This window comes from Ciona intestinalis, chromosome 5 (genome assembly GCF_000224145.3).
Source record: "Ciona intestinalis chromosome 5, KH, whole genome shotgun sequence".
Classification (NCBI taxonomy): domain Eukaryota; kingdom Metazoa; phylum Chordata; class Ascidiacea; order Phlebobranchia; family Cionidae; genus Ciona; species Ciona intestinalis.
In genome coordinates, this window is record NC_020170.2 from 4646579 (window position 1) to 4670961 (window position 24383).

A 24383-nucleotide genomic window follows, 5' to 3' on the forward strand; every position below is an offset into this window, starting at 1 on the left:
ATTGGCTGGTTGTGTCTCTTATATATAATCTACTTGTATTAATACACACTGACTGGCATTGCAGGAAATACTGGCCTATTCAATCTATATCTAAACATTTAAAGACTTATAATTATAAATCCTGTCCCCTTTACGCTTGTGGTAAATTAAAGATGCTTGAAACTTGTTGAGGGCGGTTTTAAGTGCCTCCTATCGCCTGGCAACGCTCTGTGACATCACAAAGGGATTCACTAGTTTTGTAAAACTCGACAGACCTCAGTTTTGCCTGAAAGTTTTTGCCCAATTTTTTTAATCTTCTTGAAAGAGTCTTTAACTGCTATGTAAAGCTTGCTTAGATAAAATGATAGGCTATAGTTTATTAATTTTGCTATGTGTTAGACTTATAGCTATCTAGTGTCTTAGCTTAATAGATTCTAAGGTTTATTCTTTCAGTCTGAGTCGTATCAATATTTCATGTTATGAGTTCACAGAATTGGATGTTGAGTGGCTAACGAGACAGCTCATGTATTCATTTATTATTCATTTATCATTTGAAACATAAGATACGACAGACAAAATTGTATTAATTTCACAATGCGCTGTTAGTAGCTTTATATCTCTTTATCCTTCACCTAACAGCAGTAAAATTTACATAAAAGTGTTCCGACTTAAGTTTTGCATAAAAATTTGCTAGCTTTATCAACCAAATTGAACCTAAAATTGTTTTGTTTCCAAGCATTTAGTCAGAAAAGTTGGTCACCATAATTTAGTATTTTCAATAGGTAGGCTTCAATAAAATGTTTTACATCAAAATTGCAAGTCGTATAAAAAAAATTAATAGACCAATAGTTTAGAATTGAAGTATTAAATTAGCACAGTTAGTGCCTTTATCTAATTTAATGGATAAGCAGGCAGTAGCATCCCCCACTACATTATATTGGGCAAACTTTACCTGCCGTTGTGCAAACATTGGAAATTCAATTTCCATTGTCCACAACAATGCTGGGAATGTATACTGACCTGGCACCTCATTTAAACGTGTTTGAACAAAAAGAAAACTGTTTAGTAAAGATGAGACATTGCTTACTATGCACAGATGGGAAATGACCTACATATTTGGGAGTGTGATATTGTATTTAAAACAAACATAGGAAAATTAGTTTAGTTTTTCTAGAAAAGTTATTAAAATTGCAGCAAAAGGTTTATTGATTTAATGTCAATTGTTTGGATAAATTTTAAATGTCATAAAGTTATGACAAGAACATATTTGCATTCCTATCTCAAAGATACAAATGATTCAGTGCTTTTTAAGCAATTATGCTAGTTATGAAATTTTAAAATTCTCTGAACATTAATACATGGCTGAATTCTTAAGTAGAAGAGTATGGCTGTCTAATTCAAACAATTACCGAAAGGTAACTAAAAAAATTATATTTCTATCATCTTATTCCTTAGTGATAACTCCTATAGTACATAAAGGCACTACTTTTTTTCTAAAATGCCAGTTCAAAGCACATAGGCCACTTGAATGCTAAAAATAATTGGATACAAAAATTGACCAAAACTTTTAATGTTTTTCAGGGGGACCATATATGGTTGCTGGACAAAGCGACACAAAATGGGACGAAAGTTCCGTTGGGGGCTGTGGTTAAGATGTCCGACTCCGGACAAGTTAAAGTAATTGATGATGAAGGAACGGTAAGAAAATAATTTATGTTTCATGTTAACCAATATTTTACGCTTCTAAAAATGATATCCCTAGTTTCATCTATTTTTTGTATCTTTATTGGATAAAAAGTAACATTGATGGTAACACTACTCAAAACAAAATTATAAAAAAATGCTTCATTTTCCCTGTAGACAAGTTTTAGTATTGGTATGGTAACATAGGTCCCAGTGTGCTAAACCCTTTAGTGACCACTGAGTTGGAGCAATTTCCACTAGGTGATCAAGAGCATAAACACCCATTTGTGTAGAGCATGAAACATGGCATCTTTTGATTACAATGCAAGTACCTAACCACTGCCACGTGTCGGACAATATTCACTGATGTTAACCACCTAATGTCATATCTTGTTACCCACCCATGTAATAACACAATATCCATTCAAAGGAACACTGGTTGAAGTCTCCTCTTACCAACATCAAAGTGATGCATCCTACATCAGTGGAGGGAGTAGAGGACATGATTCGACTCGGCGATCTTAATGAAGCAGGAATTCTCAGGAATCTTCTTATTCGTTACAATGATGACCAAATTTATGTAAGCATCTTCAAACCAAATGTACAGTAAATGAATGAAGGACTTTAATTTGGTCTTTGATCATAGTGATAAAATAGAAAAAAATTTACAGAAGCTATATGGAAAATAACAGTAAAACAATAGTCTGGTACAAAAGTTGACACCTTTAGCACATAATATCCAAATATCCTTATCCTGTTTTAAACAATTAACAACGGTGTATGGGAGTCGTAAGGATACGGTTTCATGATTCTTGGAATGTTCTTTGTTTATTACTAAACAGGTTAAAAAATGAATAAAAAGTTTTTCCATCTTTCCCGACCATACTATATTCCAAACATATAAATGTTTTTTTCAGACGTTCACCGGGTCGATTCTTGTTGCTGTGAATCCTTACCAAGTCCTTCCGCTTTACGATATTGATTCTATACGAAAGTACACCCAGAAAAAGTTGGGAGAGTTACCTCCTCACATCTTCGCAATTGCTGATAATGCTTATAACAATATGTTGAGGAATGAACACGACCAATGTGTGATCGTGAGGTGGGATATTTTGTTATAAAACTTGAGTTTTTCCCCTTGAGTTTACATATGCAGATATGCTCATCAGTATATTTATTAGTATTTATCACCAAATCTGATATCCTATAGGTATTAAGCAAGCACCTAACCACTGCGTTAGGGTGCCAGACTACTGATGTTTGCAACCTGATATCATCTTGTGTTAATATGTTTAGTATTTGATCTTTAGTTTAAGTGATAAAGATTTGGCAGCTTTATGCCTAATTGTTTGGTTAAATTAAGTAATTGATTTGAATAAATACCCTGTTTAAAACAAAAGCTTAAGTAAGTTTATGCTAGAGTAATAAATTGAAGTAAAAAACTTCAACAGAAGGCATGTATTTACCCTACATAAGAAGTTGCTGCAGCTAAGGTGTGTTCATATCCCCTGTAGTTTAATACTAAATATAACTTCCACTGGCGCTCTGTTATAAGGCGGTAGTGTGCAAATATTAGACTGTTGTGTGTGGAGTCACAGCTCTTAAAACTGGTGGAAAGCATTCTGTTAATGATTAGCTACCCGGTGTGGTAGTTGCCGGTCCCAGGTAGTAACATTTAACAGCGCAAAGTACATTGTTTAACTAGCATTTATGTTAAAATTTACAATGACGTTGTTTTTCACCTTAAATGCAAAACAATTGGTGTATTTCTAAACACCTTGAATTTTAAGTACAATATCTTTACTTCGGTCAAAACACATTTAAATATTTTAATACCAGGTTGTAATACTATTGAATTTTATAAGAAATGCTTTACAAAAAGTTTTGTAACATCGTCTAAAACGTAACAATTTGTGCCTTTTTACTTTAACATAAGCTTTAAACTAGACCAAGAAGTGATATACTATCCATAATATGAAGCCAATTTTTTTTTAACTTTTCTGTTATTAAACAGTGGGGAATCCGGAGCTGGCAAGACTGAATCAACAAAACTTGTCTTACAATATCTTGCTGCAATATCTGGACAGCATTCATGGATTGAACAACAGATCTTGGAAGCAAATCCAATTCTTGAAGGTTGTATTAATAAATATATCTACCCTGAAAAGGGGGCAATATATAATTGTGTTATTATTTTAAGAGATTTTCTGCTATGTTTACAATTTTTAAAAGTTACAAGATTTTCTGACATAAAATCGGAAAAAGTTTTTAATTTAAGGTTGTTTTTTCAAGTTAAAATGTATTAATCTTAACATAGTTTAAACATGCTGTAGCTGTTATAGCATCATATAACCTTCTTATTTTTTGAAATATTTTATTGAATCATCAGGTTAAGTGTATTTAGATAATAAATTAAACAAATTGACCTGTGTTTAAACATTTCTTTTGTTTCTCTTTTTTAATTTTTTATTTTTAATCGATTTCCTTGAATTAATTATTTGTAAATGTTTAACCTGTAATGCGCATGTAAATATTAACACTAGATTAGCAGGCTTCCTATTTGAACAATGGCATACCATGAAAGCATTACCCTTGCTATATGTACCTTATTTATAAGTTACCCTGATATTCTCTAAATTTTAAATTAAAATAAAAACACCGTACTGTGTATGGGCACCAATGTATTTATTACTATGGTCAAATTTAACATTAATTTTTACTAATTTTCCACCAGCTTTTGGAAATGCCAAGACGATCAGAAATGACAATTCCAGTCGTTTTGGAAAGTTTATTGACATCAGATTTAACCAGGAAGGAATCATACAAAGTGCTAAGATTGATCAGTACCTGCTGGAAAAATCAAGGTTTACTTTATGTATAACTTAATGTATTTATATCACATATGTGTTTTCTTATATGTTGTGAACTCTTTTAAGTGGATACATTGACTATAAGAATACTTTGTGGACAATTACCAATTGGGATATCTATAAAATGCACTTGTCAGGCCCTAAATATAGATGTCAGAACAACTAGAAACCTTTTTAGTATTATACCAGCTTATGTGTTATGTAAATCAAAATAAGTACTTACATAACGCAAAATAATTGCCTACAAATATATAGTAACTCGTAAGCTGGCACCAGATGTATGAAACGGAACACCACAGTTATGACAACTGTTGTTGCCATGTGATGCATAAAAACAGTTCCATTCATGCATTTATTCGTGTGCAAACCTGATAAATCGCATATAAACCTGTGGCCCACAACGTGTATGAAATAGAATACTCGTGTTATATTGACTGATGATAAGCATGTTACATTTATTCATTTACTATTCTTACCTAGATTAGTCCACCAAACAACTGATGAACGAAACTATCATGTGTTCTACTGTATGTTGGCTGGTATGCCTCCTGCTAAGAAACAAGAACTAGGGTTGGGAAAACCTTCAGAATATGTCAATCTAACACAGGTTTGTATAAAAAAGATAAGCATCATTTTACATGTAGCACTAAGCTATCTCACAGGTTTATAAAAGATAAAAGTGTAAAGTGTATGTTAATTCATTAAGTACAAATTATATTTTTCTGTTTTGCCAAGAGTCCACTTGATCAGTTATTGTAAAAACAGGACAGCAGTTATATTAACAAAAGGTGGATGGAATAAAGGCTATGTTGGTTTTATACATTCAAGTTGAAAGTGTTGATAACTACTAAACATAACATGAGTTACCTGTAGTTTTTTCTAAAAATGGCCCACACTCATGTGCATTTGAAGGCATCATATTTATATGTGTTGAGGTAACGGGCCAATCTTGGCCTAAATCCTAGGACCCATGGTGTGCCAGGCCACAGGACCTCACCCACATGGAATAGAATCATATTTTATATTTCCTTTAAAAAGGATAAGCTGAATAGAACAGAATCTAATCTTTGCTTTGCTCGGGGCCGGGTAAGTAAAAAGGGAAATTCCCTCTTGCACGGGTTGAATGCTGGTGACATCATAGGTGATGACATCACAGTTTATGACATCATAACTTTTTATTTATGACATCAGATTATTTATATTTTTTTAACCTGCTTTGGTGAACTTTATAAGTAAATTGTGATACATTAACTACTTAAAAAGATTAAAAATCATTTTATATTTATTTGAAATACAATGTGAAACTACCTACAATAAGCACAGCAGTCGCAAAAGTTTATACTTAAGTTTTTTAAGATTTGTTAGAAATGTAAACCATTCAAATTTACATTTTGTTTTTGCTGCTAAGCAATTCAAAACAGGGGTAAATAAGTTGTACCTGAGTCAGTTGTTGTTATTGTTTCAGTGTTACATTTGAAGCAGTGAATCAAGTGTAACCTGTATGTATGGTGAACTATGCATGATATTTCAGCATGTTTATTTTCTACTAACAGAATGATTTTGGTTTTTGTTGCTTTAACACTTGGACGGTGTGGTTTTGTTACCAGTGTGTTATGGAACATAATATTTAAATTTTCTTTTTCGTTACTCTTTGTAGAAAAATAAAATTGCAGGGATTTAAAAAAGCATGTCAGCATTTATTTAGGCTAGTGTACTTTGCAAATAAAAGGTAGAAAATATGTTTAAAAGCTTTATAAAACTTTGTGTTTTAATGTATCTAAGTTGTATCTGACTGTTTTTCTGTTCACAACTGCAAAAATAAAGTATTTGGAGCATCTTTAGTTGCCAAATATCACAAACTTAGTGACTACAAAACTTTCGCATGGTTTCTGTTTTGTTGAGTTTGAGCATGAGACTTTTCATTTTTGTTTAATGTTTATATTATACTAAATTATAATACAGTGTTTCCCAAGTCCATGCCTCACACATGTTTTATAAAACCATGTCCTATAAGACTACAAGCAGATAAAATATTAAAATAACTTTTTCATAAAACTTTTGGGAAACATTGTATACGACGTGACCCTTTTTTTATTTAAAATTTAAAATAACATTTTTATAAAAATCCTGGAAACATTATATATTGTGTGATCCTATATTTAAGTTATCAATTGAACTATCTATTACAACCCAGGGTTCCTGCTTAGAATGTGCTGGTAGAAATGACAAGGAAGAATATGGAGATATTGTTCGTGGGATGAAGGTAAACCATGACTGATTACATTTATATTTTAAATATATATATACATTTATATATAATGTATGTTTATTTATCTACAACAGGAAATGGTTTTTGAATTTGCAGGATTTCAGTGCTAAAATTTATTTACACTTTTAATTTCTTTTAATAATTAAATTGATTTGTTTCTTTTAGGTTCTCTTGTTCAGTGAAACTGAAATTTATGAAATTTTCCGTTTGCTTGCAGGAATTTTGCATACAGGTATTCTAATAAATAAAACTTTTTTCAAAATAATAAAACATTGAGCTGTTTAAACCAAGCCACAGTTTATTTATTTCGGGTTTTAAAAATTTTGCATTGAAATTTCTAATGTTTCAATATTGGTTTCAATTATTTTTTATTATTTTACAAATTTCTAATATTTCAAAAACAGTTCAATTATTTTTAAATAATTTAAAAATTTCCAATATTTTAAATATTTCTAATTAAACTATAAACTGTAATGTTGGTGCCAACTACTTACCCACCCCCTTAGTCAAACATTCTTCACTGTAAACCTTCCTTTATAAATCATTAATATACCACTGTAATGTAATGTGTATCGGTTGTGTTAAATGTTAACTTCTAACCATGGCCCTGTTTATTTTGGTGTGGTCGCTTTCCTATCTACTTTAAACAGCCAAAATACTTTGTAAAGTTGCCTAAAGTTTGCCTCTAAGTTTAACCCAGTGGTTGTCAATTTTGGTTCTAAATATTTGCATATTGTTTTTAAATTAGCTAACTGTTTGCTACTTAACACTTATAATTTACCACCTATAAACAATTAAAGTTGTGGGCCGCTGTATAGGGTATAGCATACAGTTATGTTTTGAACTGTTAAAAATATAGCCCAAGTACCACCCAGACTAAAAAAAACTGTAGTTTTTAATTTAACATTTTTTAAACTTTGATTTTAAAATAGAGAGAGATTGTAAAATGGAGTTCATTATAGCAACATTTAGCTTCTATGTTTTAAATAAAAGAAATCCTCAAAACACATTTTTATCCCTTTCTGATCAAAACCATTTAGCATAAAATCAACAAATCTTAAAAAATATTTTCACAGGAAATTTTAAGTTTCGCGAAACAATGACTGACAACCTTGATTCAGTTGAACTGATTCACAACTCTGGTGTTAAACGAACAGCACAACTGCTTGGGGTAATTTGTTTATAACTTCTAAATTAATATTTATGTTGTTGATTGGACAGGATAGAAAGTGGTTATTGCCCTGTTGTTTAAATTAAGTTTTTTTGCGAAACTGTTGTACCTTGTGGTTATGCAATGTTTTATGTATGTAATAGTGTAATAGTATAAATCACAAAAATATTTTGAATACATATCATACCTCATATGACAAAACCACAAAAATCTCACAGTTTATAAAAATGGCTATTTATGATATATATGCGATCATTTTGCACATGAAATTTTCAAGAAAAAATATCGTGATAGGTGAATGAACAATCACTCATGAGAGCATTGACCCAGCGTACAATCATCACACGTGAGGACACTGTGATATCACCCATGAACCTTGAGCAAGCTAATGACGTCAAGGACGCCTTTATAAAGGTAAACACTCTTGTCCTATCCTTTTTTTCTACTTGACTTGAGTCAATAAGGCTGCCACCAATGTTACAGGCTTGACATTGCTCGTTTCGAAGTCGTAAAAATTATTTTATGAGTTAATTGGTGTGAGTATATAGGCAATCCTAATAATTATGACTGTTTCCTAGAAATTAACTCATAACATGATAGGATTAAAAACATGTGTTTTCATTTTTCTAACAAATTTTATAAATGTTTCAAAAAAGACTTGTGTTCTGTATATTATTCACAAACATATTTTATTGTATGAAGTCTATGCTTATGGATTAAGTTGAGTTATATTTATTTCACCTGCTATATTTTATTGTAACTCTCATTATAAATAAGAGCTCCAAATTTTAGGTTATTATTTCCTGTATACAGTTATATCTTAAGTGTTATTTATACTCAGTATATTTATACATATTATTTATATATTTATTTCACCTGTTATTCATACACAGGGAATGTACGGTCGCATGTTCGTATGGATCGTAGACAAAATAAACAGCGCAATATTTAAAGATCCAAAATCGAAAAGGAAACACTGGTACTCTATGGGGCTGCTGGATATTTTCGGATTCGAAAATTTTGGCAACAATAGGTAAACTGAACGTTTATTTTAAATTGTATGTTTATTTAAATTGTGTGTTTATTTAAATTGTATGTTTATTTAGATTGTATGTTTATTGCTGCAAATGCTATTATATGTGCCCAGGTTTTGAACAGTGTTTCATGTATACAGCTACCAATGACTGCTTTTATGCATACTGCAATCCTTGCCAGTTTATTTTAGTTTTACACAAAAAGCAATGGTGTGTGAACAAAATTGAAATCTAATGTATAGTTACTTTATCATGAGAAAATCAAAGTCACCAAACCGCTTCATTTCATTCATATTTGTTACAAATTTTCTCTAGCTGGTGTGCTACTGATATATCTGGTACATGCTCAGATTACAAGCAACTTATTTTCATCCAGTTTCGAGCAACTGTGCATCAACTTTGCGAACGAGAATCTTCAACAATTCTTTGTTCGACACGTCTTCAAGCTTGAACAAGAGGAGTATAACAAGGAAGCGATTGAGTGGAAGCATATTACTTTCAAGGATAACCAGGTTTGATGCTTTATGTATTAAAGAGATGAGAATCTTCTGCTGATTTTGGCCTTCATGTGCGTTGTATTTAGTGCCCCCCCCCCCTTCCCCCCGACCCCTGCTACAAACATTTTCAGACTACTTTTTGAACAAGCTTTGTTCTGATTCCTGTAAAATATAATACTTGTAAGTGTTTAATGCATAATGTATACATTTTCATGCATTTCATGTTCTACAGGATGTTCTTGATATGATTGCTGTTAAACCAATGAACATACTTGCTCTGATCAATGAAGAATCCATGTTTCCAAGAGTGAGAACTAAATATAATTTGATATTGATTAATAAAATAAACTTTTTTTTTGAGATATTTTGTATAAACTTTTTTTTTATATTACTCTTTCACTGTACCTATACAAAAAATTTACATACTTGTAAAACCAAAATCTGTTATTCACAATTATACCAAGATAAAGTTAATAAGTCCATTTAGTGAAAACCTGTGTAAAAACTGAGACAATATCCAGGACATTATATGATACATTATATATGAAAATTTTGTGTACTGGTAAAACCGAGACCTGTTTTTCAAGAATTACACCAAGATAATTTTCTGAAAAAGTCTGCGCCAAAAAAGCTTTATAAATAACCCAAAACATTATCCAGGGTAGCGATGGTTCAATGCTAAACAAACTTATCAAACAACATGGGAAGAATATTCTGTTCAAGAATCCCAAGAACCAATTTGATGAAACTTTTGGAATTGAACATTTTGCCGGCCCTGTTAGATACTGCTGTGTTGGTAAGAATTGTTATTTAAATACAAATATTAAAAATGCCCGCCTGTATTTTTTAAAAACATAATTACACCTAATTTTTATATCTTCTAAGTTACAATATATGACAGAAAATTACTAAAGTGATCGTATTTGTATATATACTGATTACTGAAACATTACTGAAAAGTATATATTTTTACAAATACTTTTGTTCCTAACATGTTTTAATGGCTGTCATTTTACCACTAGTTCTCTCTTCTTTTATTTTTGTTATCATTATTTTTACAAGAGAAAAATAACTTTTGTTGTATAAGGATTCTTACTTAATTACTTACACCAATCTTTTAGGTTTCTTAGAGAGAAATCGCGACACTTTCCATAGAGATCTTACAACTCTTATAGAAGGCACAAAAAACAAATTTCTCAAACTTTTGTTTCACCAAGGTAAAAAAAAACAAAAATTTTCCATTGATATTTTTTAACCCATCAACATTTTTTTTAATATCAATTAAGTCTCTGTAAAAAAGAGAAATCAAAAAATCTTACTAAAAATGTAAATTTGGTACAGACTTAAAAAATTTTGGTTCGAAATCTTCATCTACTCGTCGTCGAAACAACACGTTGTGCGAACAATTCAAGAAGTCACTTGATGCACTGATGCGCACGCTGTCGTCATGCCAACCTTTCTTTGTTCGTTGCATCAAGCCTAATGAAACCAAAGCTGCACATGTAAGAATTAAATGCTTCTAAATATGCAACAGACCAAAACCTAGACCATTAATTGATATATACATTTGGATGCTGTTACCATATGGGTTAATGTGTCATTGGGCAAAATATCTAACGGCATTTGCTCCAACCTAGTTGCCCTTTATTGGTTGTCTAAATTGTCAGCTATACATTACAGTAAAAAAAATCTTGCAAAACATAACTACCCACAAAGTTACATACGAAGTTACTCTTAAGCAGGCACAAGTTGCGTGCGTGAAACAATACACCTGTGGTGTAATGATTGTTGTTACCCCGCCAAGTTACATTTTACATTTATTTATTCTTCTTCTGGACACATATTTAGATTCCAGATTGTAGTTTATTTGATATTTTGCAGGATTTTGACAGGGAGCTTGTTGCTAGGCAACTGAGGTACTCAGGGATGATGGAAACAATCCGCATCAGAAGAGCAGGATACCCGATCCGATACAGCTTCTCTGAGTTCATTGACAGGTAGGTTGTATTCTGTATGGGTGAGGACCTCGAGGACCTAGGATATTGGTCAGGTGGTAGTTTGGATAATTAAATTAAAAAAAGTACAAATGTAATGCTTTACTTAAAAATAATAAGTTGTACAATATACACATACAGAAATTGACTGTATAATACTATATTTCAGATACCGTATGATTGTAAGAGGCTTAAAACCATCAAAACTGGAGAACAACCATATAGGTAATACAGTAGGCTACTGCAGCACATTTGTTGTTCTTGTATTATGACATCATAATCATCTTTATTTCTTCACAGCTGCATGTAAAAAGATCATTATAGGAGCACTTGGTGAGACATCTGACTGCCAGGTTGGAAAAACTAAAGTCTTCCTCAAAGATGCTCACGATGCAAGGCTGGAAATTGAACGCGATTCTGCTATTTCAAGGTGAAGATAAAATGTTTGGGTTTTTAAGTGACCAAGGTTTTTGGGAGATGTGCACATATTTTTACTCATAGTATTTTATTAAGACTGCTAAGTTTTTTATTTCCCCTTCGTACCATTTTCTAAATTATAAACAAAAATGTTTTAGTTTTTATTGTAGTATGTTGGACAGTGGGTTATTTTTCAGCAGTTTGGTTTATGTTTTAAATTCTTATTTATCTGTTTAGATGGGTGATAGTTATACAGAGAGCTGTAAGAGGTTGGTATTGTCGTCATCGTTATGTACTGATGAGGAAAAGTGCGATTCAAATACAATCTGCATGGAGGAAATACACAGTGCAAAGGCAATACTTTACTGTAAGTTGATATTATGCACCTAGAACTTAAGCTATAGTTGGCTAATTACCTGACGTTTAATATCAAAATAGGATTTTTTTTTTATGTGTTTTAATTTTTTATATGCTTTTTTTGTATGTATATTTTATTTGCCACCTGAAAAATATTTAGTATCAATTATAACTTCCTTATTTATTATTTTCTGTTTTCTGAGTATAGAATATTTAATGTTACTTTTTTCGGTCATACAATATTCCTCTTTTTTTCTTCCAGATCAAGAACGGATACTCTCGTCTCCAAGCTCTCTGGAGGGCAAGGAGGCTGGCATTCCGATACAACTTCGCGAGGAAGAGGATCATCCGCTTCCAAGTCCAGTGTCGTGGATTCCTTGCGAGGAAAAACTTCCGGCATAAATTGTGGGCAATTATTAAGTTACAATCCTGCATTCGAGGTAAGGGTAACTTAATACTTTGTGAACTTTATGGGAAAGGGTGAAGTAAAAATCTTCTAGTGAACAATGAAAAAAGTTAAAATTTTGGAAAACCATTTTTGGAGAAATATTTTTGAGTAAAGTCCAAAAAAGTCTGATTTAAAATTGTATGAACATTATTGTCTTCTCCAGGATACATTGCCAGGCAGGAATACAGGAAACTTAAGAATCTTAGGAAGGTTAAGAAGCTGCCTAAGGGTCAACAGAAGGTATGTATCAGTACTAATTAAGTAACTAGTTTGTGTAACACCCAACTATTTTTTGTCACAGAATATGTATACATCATTTTCATTATGTAGACTATTTTAATATTTTAAAGTCCCCATATTCTACCTATATTTCAGGCTGCCTTGGCAAGATTGGAGCAAGAACAAGTTCAAGCACAAGAAGATATTAAACGAAAGAATGAACTTGTTAATGATGCTGTGAGTTTTATATTTACAAATTACTTAATAAATAAACAAAAGTGTTGTAGTTTATTATAATACATTAGCATCTTTATTAATTTAAATAAAGCAATCTTCGCTACTATTTTTATGAACAAATGGTAACTTATCATGGTTCAAGTTCTGTTCAACAAGTAATTCCTCACACATAATGTTACACAATTAATTTTACACCTTTTTTCTAGGAAAAGCGTCGCAAAATCTCGATGGCGATTGATCACACAGAGATGGTGGATAAGATCTTCGGATACTTGGACATGGAAGAGGAGAATGCGGATGTTGCCGACACTTCCATTCCTTACATGGAGGAAAAGGAAGATATCTCAGAGTTTAAATTCGCAAAATTTGCTGCAACTTATTTCCAGGTCTGTAGTTTATATGGGAAACTGACTATTTCTTCGTAATTTAAGAGACCATGTGGATAATTGGGTGAAATTAGGCGCTCCGTATCTGTAGTTTTATGTAAATAAGTTACCCTTCAAATCTGGCTGGGGAATTAGATAGCAGTTTTAGCATAGTATGTATTATGGTATAAGAATATTTCTAAGAAGAGTAATGTAACTTATTCTAAGAATGTAACTTATTTATTCTTGTGTGTAGTCGTTATAACATGGATCTTCTATTTCATACACCTTGTGCGTTGTGCCCGCTTTTCAGTTATAGTGTACAATAGAATAACAAGATATATTTTCCTGTCATGTAAAAGCATTTACATCCACATTACAATTATATTTAACATTTACATTAATGCAGTCAAATGCTACAAATGCTCACACTAAGAGACAACTAAAGACACCTCTGCTCCACCATGATATTGAAGGTGATCGTATTGCTTCATTAGCTGTGTGGATAACTATACTCAGGTAATAACAGTTTGGAATGATTCCTACCAGTGTATTTATATATGTTATGCTAACTAACATTATGTCTGTAATTATAGAATTAAAATATATACATTTACGGAAACTATATATAAAAGAGTAATATGTTGTTATAATGCAATACAGTACTATCTTATTCAGGCGAAACTCTGACTTAAATTTCAGGTCTTATAGCTTACCATGTAACAGGACCCACTTACATAGAGTATATTTTTTTAATGATGTAAGACTTATAAATGCAATATTATGCACCATATATACTCAATGCATATTAATACCTTATACACTTGTGATAAAGTAACTTATTTATTCAGGTTTAACAGACTAAAGTAATAGATCTCCACAAACAAACCTTAAAAGATAATACATCACAACCTAAACTAACTGCTATACCAAAGTAACTGCTTTTGTACCAACCCAACTTGTGACTGCATACAACACAGCACAACAAAGCGTTAATTACTTTTATCATTCAGGTTCATGGGTGATTTACCTGAGCCACAGAAGAAAGAAAATGGTCCAAAGGGTAAGGATAATGTGCCAGTCATGGTGAAGATACATGACACACTTGGAAGGTCTTATGCTAAGAATGCAAAGCAGATAGAGGATATGCATAGTACTGCAGTAAGTTTCATTGTTTAAACTATAGTATTAATCTATATAGGTGAGGTCAAATTTGGCTCATTACTAGAAGAGTATTATACCGCAAAATCTTAATATTTAAATGATTTGATTAAAATTTCTACTTTTTAGTCTCGGAGAAGAAAATCTTCGTCTAAACAGAAGTTGATATCCATGACATTGAAGAAGAAATCCAAGTTAACAGGAGAAGTGGCAAACAGACTGAAGAGTGGAGATGATATAGCAGATGTAAGAACTTCCTATACGAAATATTTTTATTTGTCTTTTGTTTGTTTTTTGATTAGTTTTTGTAAAGTTAATGTTTGACAAGTTTATCTGTATTTTGATTGGCAAATACTATTATTACATCACAGGATGGTGAAAATGTGATGGTGATTGACAGGCCAACCACTAACTTGGAGAAACTTCATTTCATTATTGGGAATGGGATTTTAAGACCAAATATCAGGTATAACAGGCCTAACAACATGTTTAAAGTTAAAAAAAAATTATATACAATTTAAATTTCTTTACAGAATTAAATTCTTATGTACTTATGAACTAACATATTTTAGGCTAAATAAATATTTGGTATCAAATACATTTTATGAAAAAATTAACATATGTGAAAATTCTGTTACAGAAATGAGATCTACTGTCAGATATGCAAGCAACTGACAAACAACGTCTTTAAGAGCTCACATAGCAGGGGTTGGATCCTTCTATCACTTTGTGTGGGATGCTTTGCACCCAACGAAGATTTCGTGAAGTATCTTCAGAATTTTATCAGAGACGGCCCGTCAAACTATGCCCCATATTGTGAGAAACGTTTGTTAAGAACTTTTGCGAACGGAGCAAGAAGTCAACCTCCTAGCTGGCTCGAACTACAGGTTAAAAAAAAATCAAGTTTGTGATTTTCAACTAAAAATTAGTCTAATCACATAACCTACATTTCCTAGGGGCTATAGATTAGGCACCTTATTTTTACGTCTTTCATTGAATAATGACAAAACTTCAGTCCTTTTGAATTTAAAAGGCAGTCGAAACGTCTGTTTTTGCCATTCTCTTTCAAAATACTCGATTTATTTAATTCACAACATATTTTATTTGTACAAAAGCATAATTTTAATTTCTTAGCTCATTCAAATTAAATTTTAGGCGACAAAATCTCGCAAAATGATCATGCTACCCATTACCTTTATGGACGGGGCAACAAGCACTTTTCTTGCTGACTCAGCAACAACAGCGAAGGAATTATGCGATGTTTTGGCGAAGAAAATTAACTTGGCTGATCAGTTTGGATTCTCACTATACATTGCTCTATTTGATAAGGTATTGTGTGAATAAATGTTTTATTGAATATAACATGTTATATTCTTGCATGGTTAGGCAATAACAATCCCGATAACATGGATGTTCTTTTTCACAAACCCTATGCTAGAGTTACAAGTTACCACATATAATTTTGTTGTGAATATTTTTGGGGGAATATTTCCATACTTTTAATGTATAGCTGACAAACCAGACAATCCATAAGGAACCACTGGGTTGAAGCAATGCAATCTTACTGAACTTAATAAAATCAATCAATTGAAAACAGGTGTCTTCCTTGGGCAGCAGTGGTGACCATGTAATGGATGCAATATCACAATGTGAACAATATGCTAAGGAACAAGGTGCACAAGAGAAACACGCTCAGTGGAGGTTGTTTTACAGGAAAGAGATTTTCACACCATGGCATGACCCAACTATAGATAAGGTGGAAAACTTTGTGCTTTTGGGCTGATGTATCTTTATGTTGATTTTTTTTTATTTTTAGCTTTTCTTCAATCTTCACTACTATAACCAAGGACATAATTAAAGCTATAATATTTCTATAGGTTAGCACCACCCTCATCTACCAACAAATAGCACGTGGGGTAAAGTTCCACGAGTACAGATGTGACACAGACCTTGAATTGGCTCAACTTGCTTCTAAACAATATTACGTTGAGCACGGTGCCGCAATACAGGTACAAACTACAATTTTTTTAATTAAAGTAAAAGAAGAATTACAAAAAAGAAAAGATTACAAAAATCAGCCTTATTTTCTGTTTCCAGGCAACCAGTCTCGCTCCATTGATTTCAAGTTACTTGCCGGATCGCATTGTGACATCACAGAAGACACTTTCATATTGGTCAAATATGATAATGAAACAACACAAAGAGGTATTGTAACCGTTTTTCAAGTTTTTTAAAAAAAATTCATAAATATTCTTCGTGACTTTTATGCATTATGTGAACCTAGATGATCATGAGATATTATGCCATAAATCATTCTTACAAGCTTGATAAAAATAATGTCTGAAAAAAAAACATTCACTACAAAAAAAACACATAAAAAAGCTCATTACAAAAAATTATGCCTAGTGTAATATCATATGAAAAGTTTCGTAAAAATTACGTGCATCTGTTTTAGGCAATATACACTCGTGAGCGTTGGGAACCACATCGTGTTCGTGAGGACGTTGTGAAACTGGCAAGGTTTTCATGGCCCATGATGTTTTCACGGTTTTATGAAGCATACAGAATATCAGGATTATCTCTTCCAACAGATGAAGTTGTTATTGCTCTTAACTGGACTGGTGAGATTATGTTTAAAGTTAGACAACTGCTTGAGGGCACATATGTCTATCATTATTAGCCATTGAACCTGGTATCCTTAACAAATACTTACAACGTGTTCGAAAAGTCACTGTACACTTACGTATTTATAAAGAGACATGTTTAAGTATGGAATCCAGGGGGTAAATGTGAATGACAATTGTATGTTGTTGAAAGTGACCCTGTTAGCATCAATACATGCTTGAACTCTTTGTATATCTGGACTTGTATACAAAATCTATTAGAACAATGCACAGTCACTTTCCGAACACCCTATATAAACTGTTGCTAACATCTGTATTGCATATATAAACTATTGCTCATATCTATTACCGGACTTTAATTTCACTTTCAACACTTTACATACCACAGGTGTCTTTTTCTTGGACGACCAGGAACAAATTCTTCTCGAACTACCATTTGTTGAAGTGACTGGAGTGGTTGCCAATAAAAGGTATCATGTTGGAACTTAAAACTTATTTTATTTAGGGATAATGCCTAATATATAACTTGATGTTAAGTTTTGTAAATATTAAATTATTTATTTTTTATATTTCTGTGGAATGATACTTTACACATTATCATGCAAACTTTAAAAAAATTAAAAACCACAAAAAAATTGAAAATTACAAAAAAAATGTAAAGATACAAAGCACAGTAAAAGTTAGAGATCCATAAAAGGATTTATATCTTTTTATATCAAATTTAAAAATCCATTTTTTTTCAGCTCTGAAAAGATGAAAGCTGCCACCATCACACTAAGTACTGTGCGTGGTGATGAACTCGTGATGACATCATCAAGCTCTGATGACATATGCAGTCATCGTCAACCTGTTTATTGATGGATTGAAAGAAAGATCAAGATATGCCGTGACTTTGAATGTTAACCCTAAAGGTATAGGGGTAGAACATCTTCTAAAATAAGAATTTGCAAGGGGGAGAAATTACATAATGTTATGTAAAAGCTAAATGAAACTATTATGGGAGTGCCTTTGAGTAAGACACGTAATGGCAATTTGTCTAATCCAGGGTCCTCTTTTGGATTGTCTAAATTTTTCATCAATACTAAAAACGAATCACTCTATTAAATAACAAGTTACATATGGTGTGGCATACATAGGCATAAGAGATATATAGCAGAACTGTTACAGTGTTATACAGACTGTTGTTGCCTCACCACACAATTTTATTTAATCAAATATGACTTCTTAAGAATAATATGCAGTTAAAATATATAACATATAAAAACATCTATTTTTCTTCAGTAGAATAACCAAAGTTATTTAACCAATAAATTTCCTATAGCTGGTGATGAAAGTACGATACTTAATTTCAAGAAAGGTGACCTGATAGTGTTGACTCAACCAGCAGGGTCAGAGTTTAACGCTTCAACATGGAGGACAGGGGTGAATGATCGAACTGGGGCTTCAGGGGATTTTCCCACCGATAGTGTGTATGTGTTACCCACACTTGTAAAGCCTATGGAGGATTTGGTGGTAAGTAAGATTTGTAGTAAGTGTGAAAAGATATTTCCTGGCAATTGGTTAGTTAACTTAAGAGAACAGCATAACTGTATTTTTTAGGAGAAAAAATAGTATTAACAGAAAAGTCCAGAAAAAAAGTTTAATTAACAAATGGGGCCAGTCTAACAAAGACAAACAAAATACAGCACTTTGTGTTACATCATAGTAGCTACAGCTTTAATTAAAAAAATTACAATGCTTTGATCTTTTTTAGAATATGTTCACTATGAGTCCTGGTGAGCTTGCAAAACATGGGAAAAGGTTCAGCAAAGTTGGAGATGCTGATTTTGACCTGGACGAAAAACCTTACACACTTGAAGAGTATGCTGCAGATTTTTTCAGGTAATTAAACAAAATTTTGACAAAAAACAAATACCCAAATTTTTTTGCATTTTTTAAGCCCCGTTGAAATTGAAAAACAACTGTATTTATCTCAAAACTGAATTAGAAATGATCTAAACGCTTTTTTGTTTCAGAGCACCCATCCCACAAACAATAAACAGAGCACCCCCAAGCAGGAGAGGTAAAGACAAGTTATATGCCATGAGTAGAGAACCAATACGACAACCTCTGCTTAAGAAGTTGGAACATAATCATGAAATGACCCAAGAGGCGGTTGCCATCTTTCTGGATATCCTTTAAATAAATGAATTTAAGTTATTCATACTTACGTGACTGGCATAGACAGTCGTCATAACACGGTGTTCTGTTTCACACACCTTGTGCCTGCTTACGAGTTAACACGTATGTACCTTTGTGAATGGTTATATTTTGGGAATTTTTTTGTAATGCATTTAGACAAACCACAAAGGACCAATGCTAACAGCATCAAGTCTGTAAATTCTGGATTAAAGGGGCGCCCTAAATACTTTGCTACAGTGCATTTACCATGTTAAAGAGTAAAATATTTTGTAGGAAACTATTCTCGCCAATATTAGTTATTCAACGACTCGATAATTAAGCTTACGTTTCTGCATTTCGATATCTTTATTTTATTTCTTAACTCCTGTGCACCTCTCATGAAGTACATGGGTGATTACCCTTCTAAGAGACCACGCCATGGCAACGAACAAACCGACCAGATATTTGAACCCCCACTAAAGCATGAGCAACTAAGAGATGAGGTTTATTGCCAAATCATGAAACAACTGACCAATAATAAGCAGAGGTTAGGTGATGTTAAAAATTTATAAAGCTAAAAAGAGACAAACCGTTGGTAAAAATACCAGTTTAACTAATTTTACCAATTTTCCCGATAAATAATAATTTTACTATTGTTATACTAGTTTTCTATATAAAAGTACAAGTCATATAAAATTTATAATTACAAAAATAGCAATTTTCCCATTTTTCCCATTTTTTTATTAATAAATACCATTCTTTGACACCATTATATTTTCCACCCACAGTTATAGTGAAGAAAGAGGTTGGGAGTTGATGTGGTTGGCCACTGGTGTGTTCGCACCAAGCAACCAACTAATGCCACATCTACAAAAGTTCCTTGGCACAAGGAGAGCCAATCCAATGGCCAATGATTGCTACCATAGGTGGGTTGGGCAAAACTATAAGAAAAAGAGTGGTTTGCTGTAACCATTACTTAGTGTTAAGAAATTGAATACCACCATAATCTATGCTTATTTCGTTCTATAAATTCAAATCTTTTTTGGAACCAGGTCTGTAGTTTTTCGCTATACCGTTTTTTAACATCTTCTATCTGTTGTACTGTTATTGAAAAGGGAAAAAATAATTTCTCCAAACCCACACAGATACAAACGTCCAGTCACCCATGGTCAAAGAAAATATCCTCCACATCTAGTAGAGGTTGAAGCTATTCAACATAAGACGACTCAAATCTTCCATAAAGTTTATTTTCCTGATGATACAGATGAGGTAAGACAATCTTGTAATTATCTTGTAAAATTTCGTTTGCTTAAAGTAACATTTTTGTAAAATTATTTTTATTATTCAATTAGTCATGTCATTTTTAATTTTCAGGCATTTGAAGTTGAATCTTGCACCAGAGCCAAAGATTTCTGCCAAAACATCGCAAACCGACTCCGTTTGAAATCTGCTGATGGTTTCAGTTTATTTGTAAAGATAGCTGACAAAGTGATCAGTGTTCCTGAGAGTGATTTCTTCTTTGATTTTGTTCGTCATCTTACTGATTGGTTGAAAAAAGCACGCCCAACTAAAGATGGTAAACTATTTGCTTTAACTTTCCAAAGTGGCATTCATCAACAGTTTTACTGTAATTTAATTTTAAAAAGTAATTTGTAATGTTATCAAGTACTTTTTTTTATCGAAAATAAAAACAGTAAAGAACAAATTCAAAAATTGGTAAATTAGAATAACTTCAATTTTTTTTTATTACCAAAGTATTATAAATTGTAACTTTGTTTAACTTTGCCAGGCAGTACTAATACAACAACCTTACTACCTCAGGTTCAAATCCCACCCTCAGCTACCAAGTGTTCTTCATGAAGAAATTATGGGCAACCACCAAGCCTGGCAAAGATCCAAATGCTGACAATATATTTCATTATTATCAGGAGAGACCAAAATACTTACGTGGCTATCAGAAGTGCTCTAAAGAAGACGCTTTTGAATTGGCTGCTCTCATATACAGGTATGTAAAGTCAAATTACCTTACAATGTTATTTCTCTATATTTTAGGATTTTTGTAACTTGGTCTTCTTAGCCTAAGATTCACGGAAGTGTCTTGGTGTGTACAATTAGAAATGGTCAGCAGTAATTTTTGTTTTCCATTGTCCCAATATGGATTCTATTTGAATAAAAGACAGCTAATGCTATCTTACGCAAAATATATATCTGTCTTCGTTGAACTTGCATTTTGTCATAATTATTTGAATTTAAATAGTCTGTATGCTATTCTAATCCAATCATGTGTGTTAATGCTGTTTTCATTTTCAGAGTTCAGTTCGGAGATGATAAAAGTCAATTCCCCAACATTCCAAGGATGTTGAAGGACCTTGCTCCTATTTATCTTCTTCGTCAAGCTTCCCCAGATGACTGGAAGAGGGTGAGATCAGATACATCAATAAATAATAACTACTAAAGTTTCATATGTTTGTGTACAATCTTAACATGAAAAAATTAAATTTAATCTTAGATTTAAAACCCTAGCATACTCTGTAACTCTGTTTAAAGCCAGTCAGCCACACAATATTAAACATTATACCATACTTAGAACATCATCCACCATTACAATAAGAGCACAGTGCGAACAAAGGAAGATGCAAAACTTGCTTTCCTTAACATCATATTTAAGTGGAAGACATTTGGTTCAGCTTTCTTTGAAGTTAGAGTAAGTGTTACTGCTTCAATGTATTTTTAAAACTACATGGTATAATAGAAAATGTTGACCTTTATCGCAGGTCTCCTATATTCTGTTGTGTAGGTTCTTACCAATACTAAATACTATATACATTGCACTCAATTTGGCTGCTCTTGTAATTACTGAATGCATACGAATAAAGGTTCCTGTGTTTAATATTAAATATATTTGCAGCAAACAACCGAGCCCAGCTATCCTGAGAACCTGATCATTGCTATTAACAAGCATGGAGTAAGCCTCATTGACCCCAAGACCAAAGCGGTACGCTGTTCAACTAAACCAAAATTTCTATGGTGTTTGCTGAAAGTTTCCATTTTTGAAAGATGCTGAAAGTTTTCATTTTTTTATTGTAGTTTTTTTTAACTTCTTAGATCACTGATGCTGGTTTATACCATAATGTTTGAAATAAAAGTTGTGTTACATATGGCCTTTTTACCTTTTTTTATTTTCCCAGATTTGTTTCTTTTCTTCAGATTCTTGTAACGTACCACTTTGCCAACATAAGTAACTGGAGCAGCGGTAACAGTTATTTCCACATGTCAATTGGGAGTCTGGTGAAGGGAAATAAACTTCTTTGTGAAACCACATTGGTTAGTTCAACTTTTTTTTTAAATAATTGAGATTAAAAATAGTGAATTAAATGATGAAGAGCTTGTAAACAAAAGTATTTTGTAAAGATGATTTTTAGTGATGCATAAAGCTTATTTAGGTCTTGCACTTACGATTTTAAAACCACATAAAAGAGTAATTTTTTGACACCATTTCAAAAGTACTGTTCTATGCAACTTAAGGAAATCAGTTTTATAAACGAAAGTTTGATTAAAAACGAACTTGATAAAAATAAAAATGTAACTTTTTTTTGAATTGTTCGGATGATATTTGAGAGTTTATCTTTTTTATTGTAGGGCTACAAGATGGATGATTTACTGACTTCATATATCAGTCTTATGCTTAACTTTGTGACAAGAAACAACAAGAGAAAGTTATGACCAACTAAATAATCAAAAAGCTAAAAATAGTTTAAAATCTTGGAGATCTTTTCCAAGATTGGCGGTTTGTGTGTATTCTATATATATGGGAAAGGTGATTGATTTGTAACTAGCCTTAAAGTAAAGTTTGGTTGTTTTCTTTATGTACCATAGAAGGCTGTTTGCGATCTAAAACTCTGTGATTTCAATATAATTATTTTCCTGTACAGAGCTTTATTGTGTTAATTTATTCTATATTTTACCTGGTTTCAGCAATAAATAGACTTAATCTTGTTTAATTAACGACATTCCACTGCTAAATACTGCTGCATTTCTTCTTGTGTTGGTAATTTCGCTTGGTTAAATAAATCTTTTTATCAAGAGCCAGAAACATTGGGTGTAAATTAAACCATTGTGTTTTTTATAATTAAATAATTTAAAACAGTAAAAAAGGGAAACCCAGGAATTACTTTCAGAAGATTAAACATTTTTCTTGGATGTCATTTATTTCTTGTTATAAAGATATTTTTTATAAGGAGGAAAACATTTTTCTAGCACCCATTTAAGCATGATTTAAGTTGCACTACCAAATGAGTCATTTAATCTTGTTGCACTCGTTTATGTAGCAGGAATGTAGTATAGAGAAGACCAGACGATCGGCGGTATTTATCTCAGTAACCACAAGGAACGGATTTGTTTTTTTGGCACTTGTTTTTGCGGATTAATTAGATTTCGATATCATAAAATTTACGTAACACAAACCACGAGAAAACTCGTCGAGTTATTTTTTTACAACAAGCAAGTCACAGTTTCAAGTATTCCCAGAACTGAAAGAGACAGCTTTTTTCGCTGATTTACTTGTTTTCGCCGATTAGATAACGGCAAAATTGCGTAAACATTTATGTAACAAAAATCACGCTTTTTAATCAACAAACCCGTTTTCTATGGTAAAATAACATTTGGACGCCTAAAATATGTTAAAGAAAAGCAGTCTATATAAATTTCTAACAAAAAAAGAACAATTACAATACGCGTGGCAGAATTTTTCACGGATTCTGCGTGAGGACCGTGCCCGACGGCGGTTGTACGTGCCGTGCGTCAGAGTCGTATAAACACCGAGTAGTCCAACTGCCGTCTATGTGTGTCCAAAATAGAGCAAAAGTGGTGACTTTTACAATGGGTTTAAACGAACTTGT

General features: G+C 32.3%; 1 protein-coding gene across 1 annotated transcript in view; it reads left to right on the forward strand.

Moving 5' to 3' along the window:
- The window catches only part of LOC100185950 (unconventional myosin-VIIa-like), a 23686-nt gene extending 473 nt beyond the window's left edge, over positions 1 to 23213 (forward strand). Inside the window, 51 exon segments of the mRNA XM_026834715.1 lie at positions 1561 to 1677; positions 2093 to 2242; positions 2580 to 2764; positions 3677 to 3798; positions 4397 to 4526; positions 5013 to 5139; positions 5941 to 5955; positions 6727 to 6795; positions 6967 to 7033; positions 7878 to 7972; positions 8267 to 8386; positions 8866 to 9005; positions 9383 to 9518; positions 9736 to 9810; positions 10164 to 10299; positions 10625 to 10720; positions 10845 to 11005; positions 11385 to 11500; positions 11667 to 11722; positions 11798 to 11927; positions 12152 to 12281; positions 12534 to 12711; positions 12883 to 12959; positions 13095 to 13175; positions 13382 to 13561; positions 13950 to 14059; positions 14554 to 14701; positions 14831 to 14947; positions 15073 to 15167; positions 15342 to 15588; positions 15857 to 16030; positions 16299 to 16457; positions 16579 to 16710; positions 16799 to 16906; positions 17157 to 17322; positions 17714 to 17795; positions 18069 to 18162; positions 18164 to 18236; positions 18647 to 18837; positions 19079 to 19206; positions 19341 to 19495; positions 19879 to 20032; positions 20274 to 20411; positions 20631 to 20754; positions 20860 to 21061; positions 21307 to 21490; positions 21796 to 21904; positions 22073 to 22189; positions 22394 to 22480; positions 22693 to 22809; positions 23125 to 23213. Of these exon segments, the coding sequence (XP_026690516.1) occupies positions 1561 to 1677; positions 2093 to 2242; positions 2580 to 2764; positions 3677 to 3798; positions 4397 to 4526; positions 5013 to 5139; positions 5941 to 5955; positions 6727 to 6795; positions 6967 to 7033; positions 7878 to 7972; positions 8267 to 8386; positions 8866 to 9005; positions 9383 to 9518; positions 9736 to 9810; positions 10164 to 10299; positions 10625 to 10720; positions 10845 to 11005; positions 11385 to 11500; positions 11667 to 11722; positions 11798 to 11927; positions 12152 to 12281; positions 12534 to 12711; positions 12883 to 12959; positions 13095 to 13175; positions 13382 to 13561; positions 13950 to 14059; positions 14554 to 14701; positions 14831 to 14947; positions 15073 to 15167; positions 15342 to 15588; positions 15857 to 16030; positions 16299 to 16457; positions 16579 to 16710; positions 16799 to 16906; positions 17157 to 17322; positions 17714 to 17795; positions 18069 to 18162; positions 18164 to 18236; positions 18647 to 18837; positions 19079 to 19206; positions 19341 to 19495; positions 19879 to 20032; positions 20274 to 20411; positions 20631 to 20754; positions 20860 to 21061; positions 21307 to 21490; positions 21796 to 21904; positions 22073 to 22189; positions 22394 to 22480; positions 22693 to 22809; positions 23125 to 23208 (6384 nt within the window). The 3' untranslated portion in view covers positions 23209 to 23213.
- The last annotated feature ends 1170 nt before the right edge of the window (positions 23214 to 24383 follow it).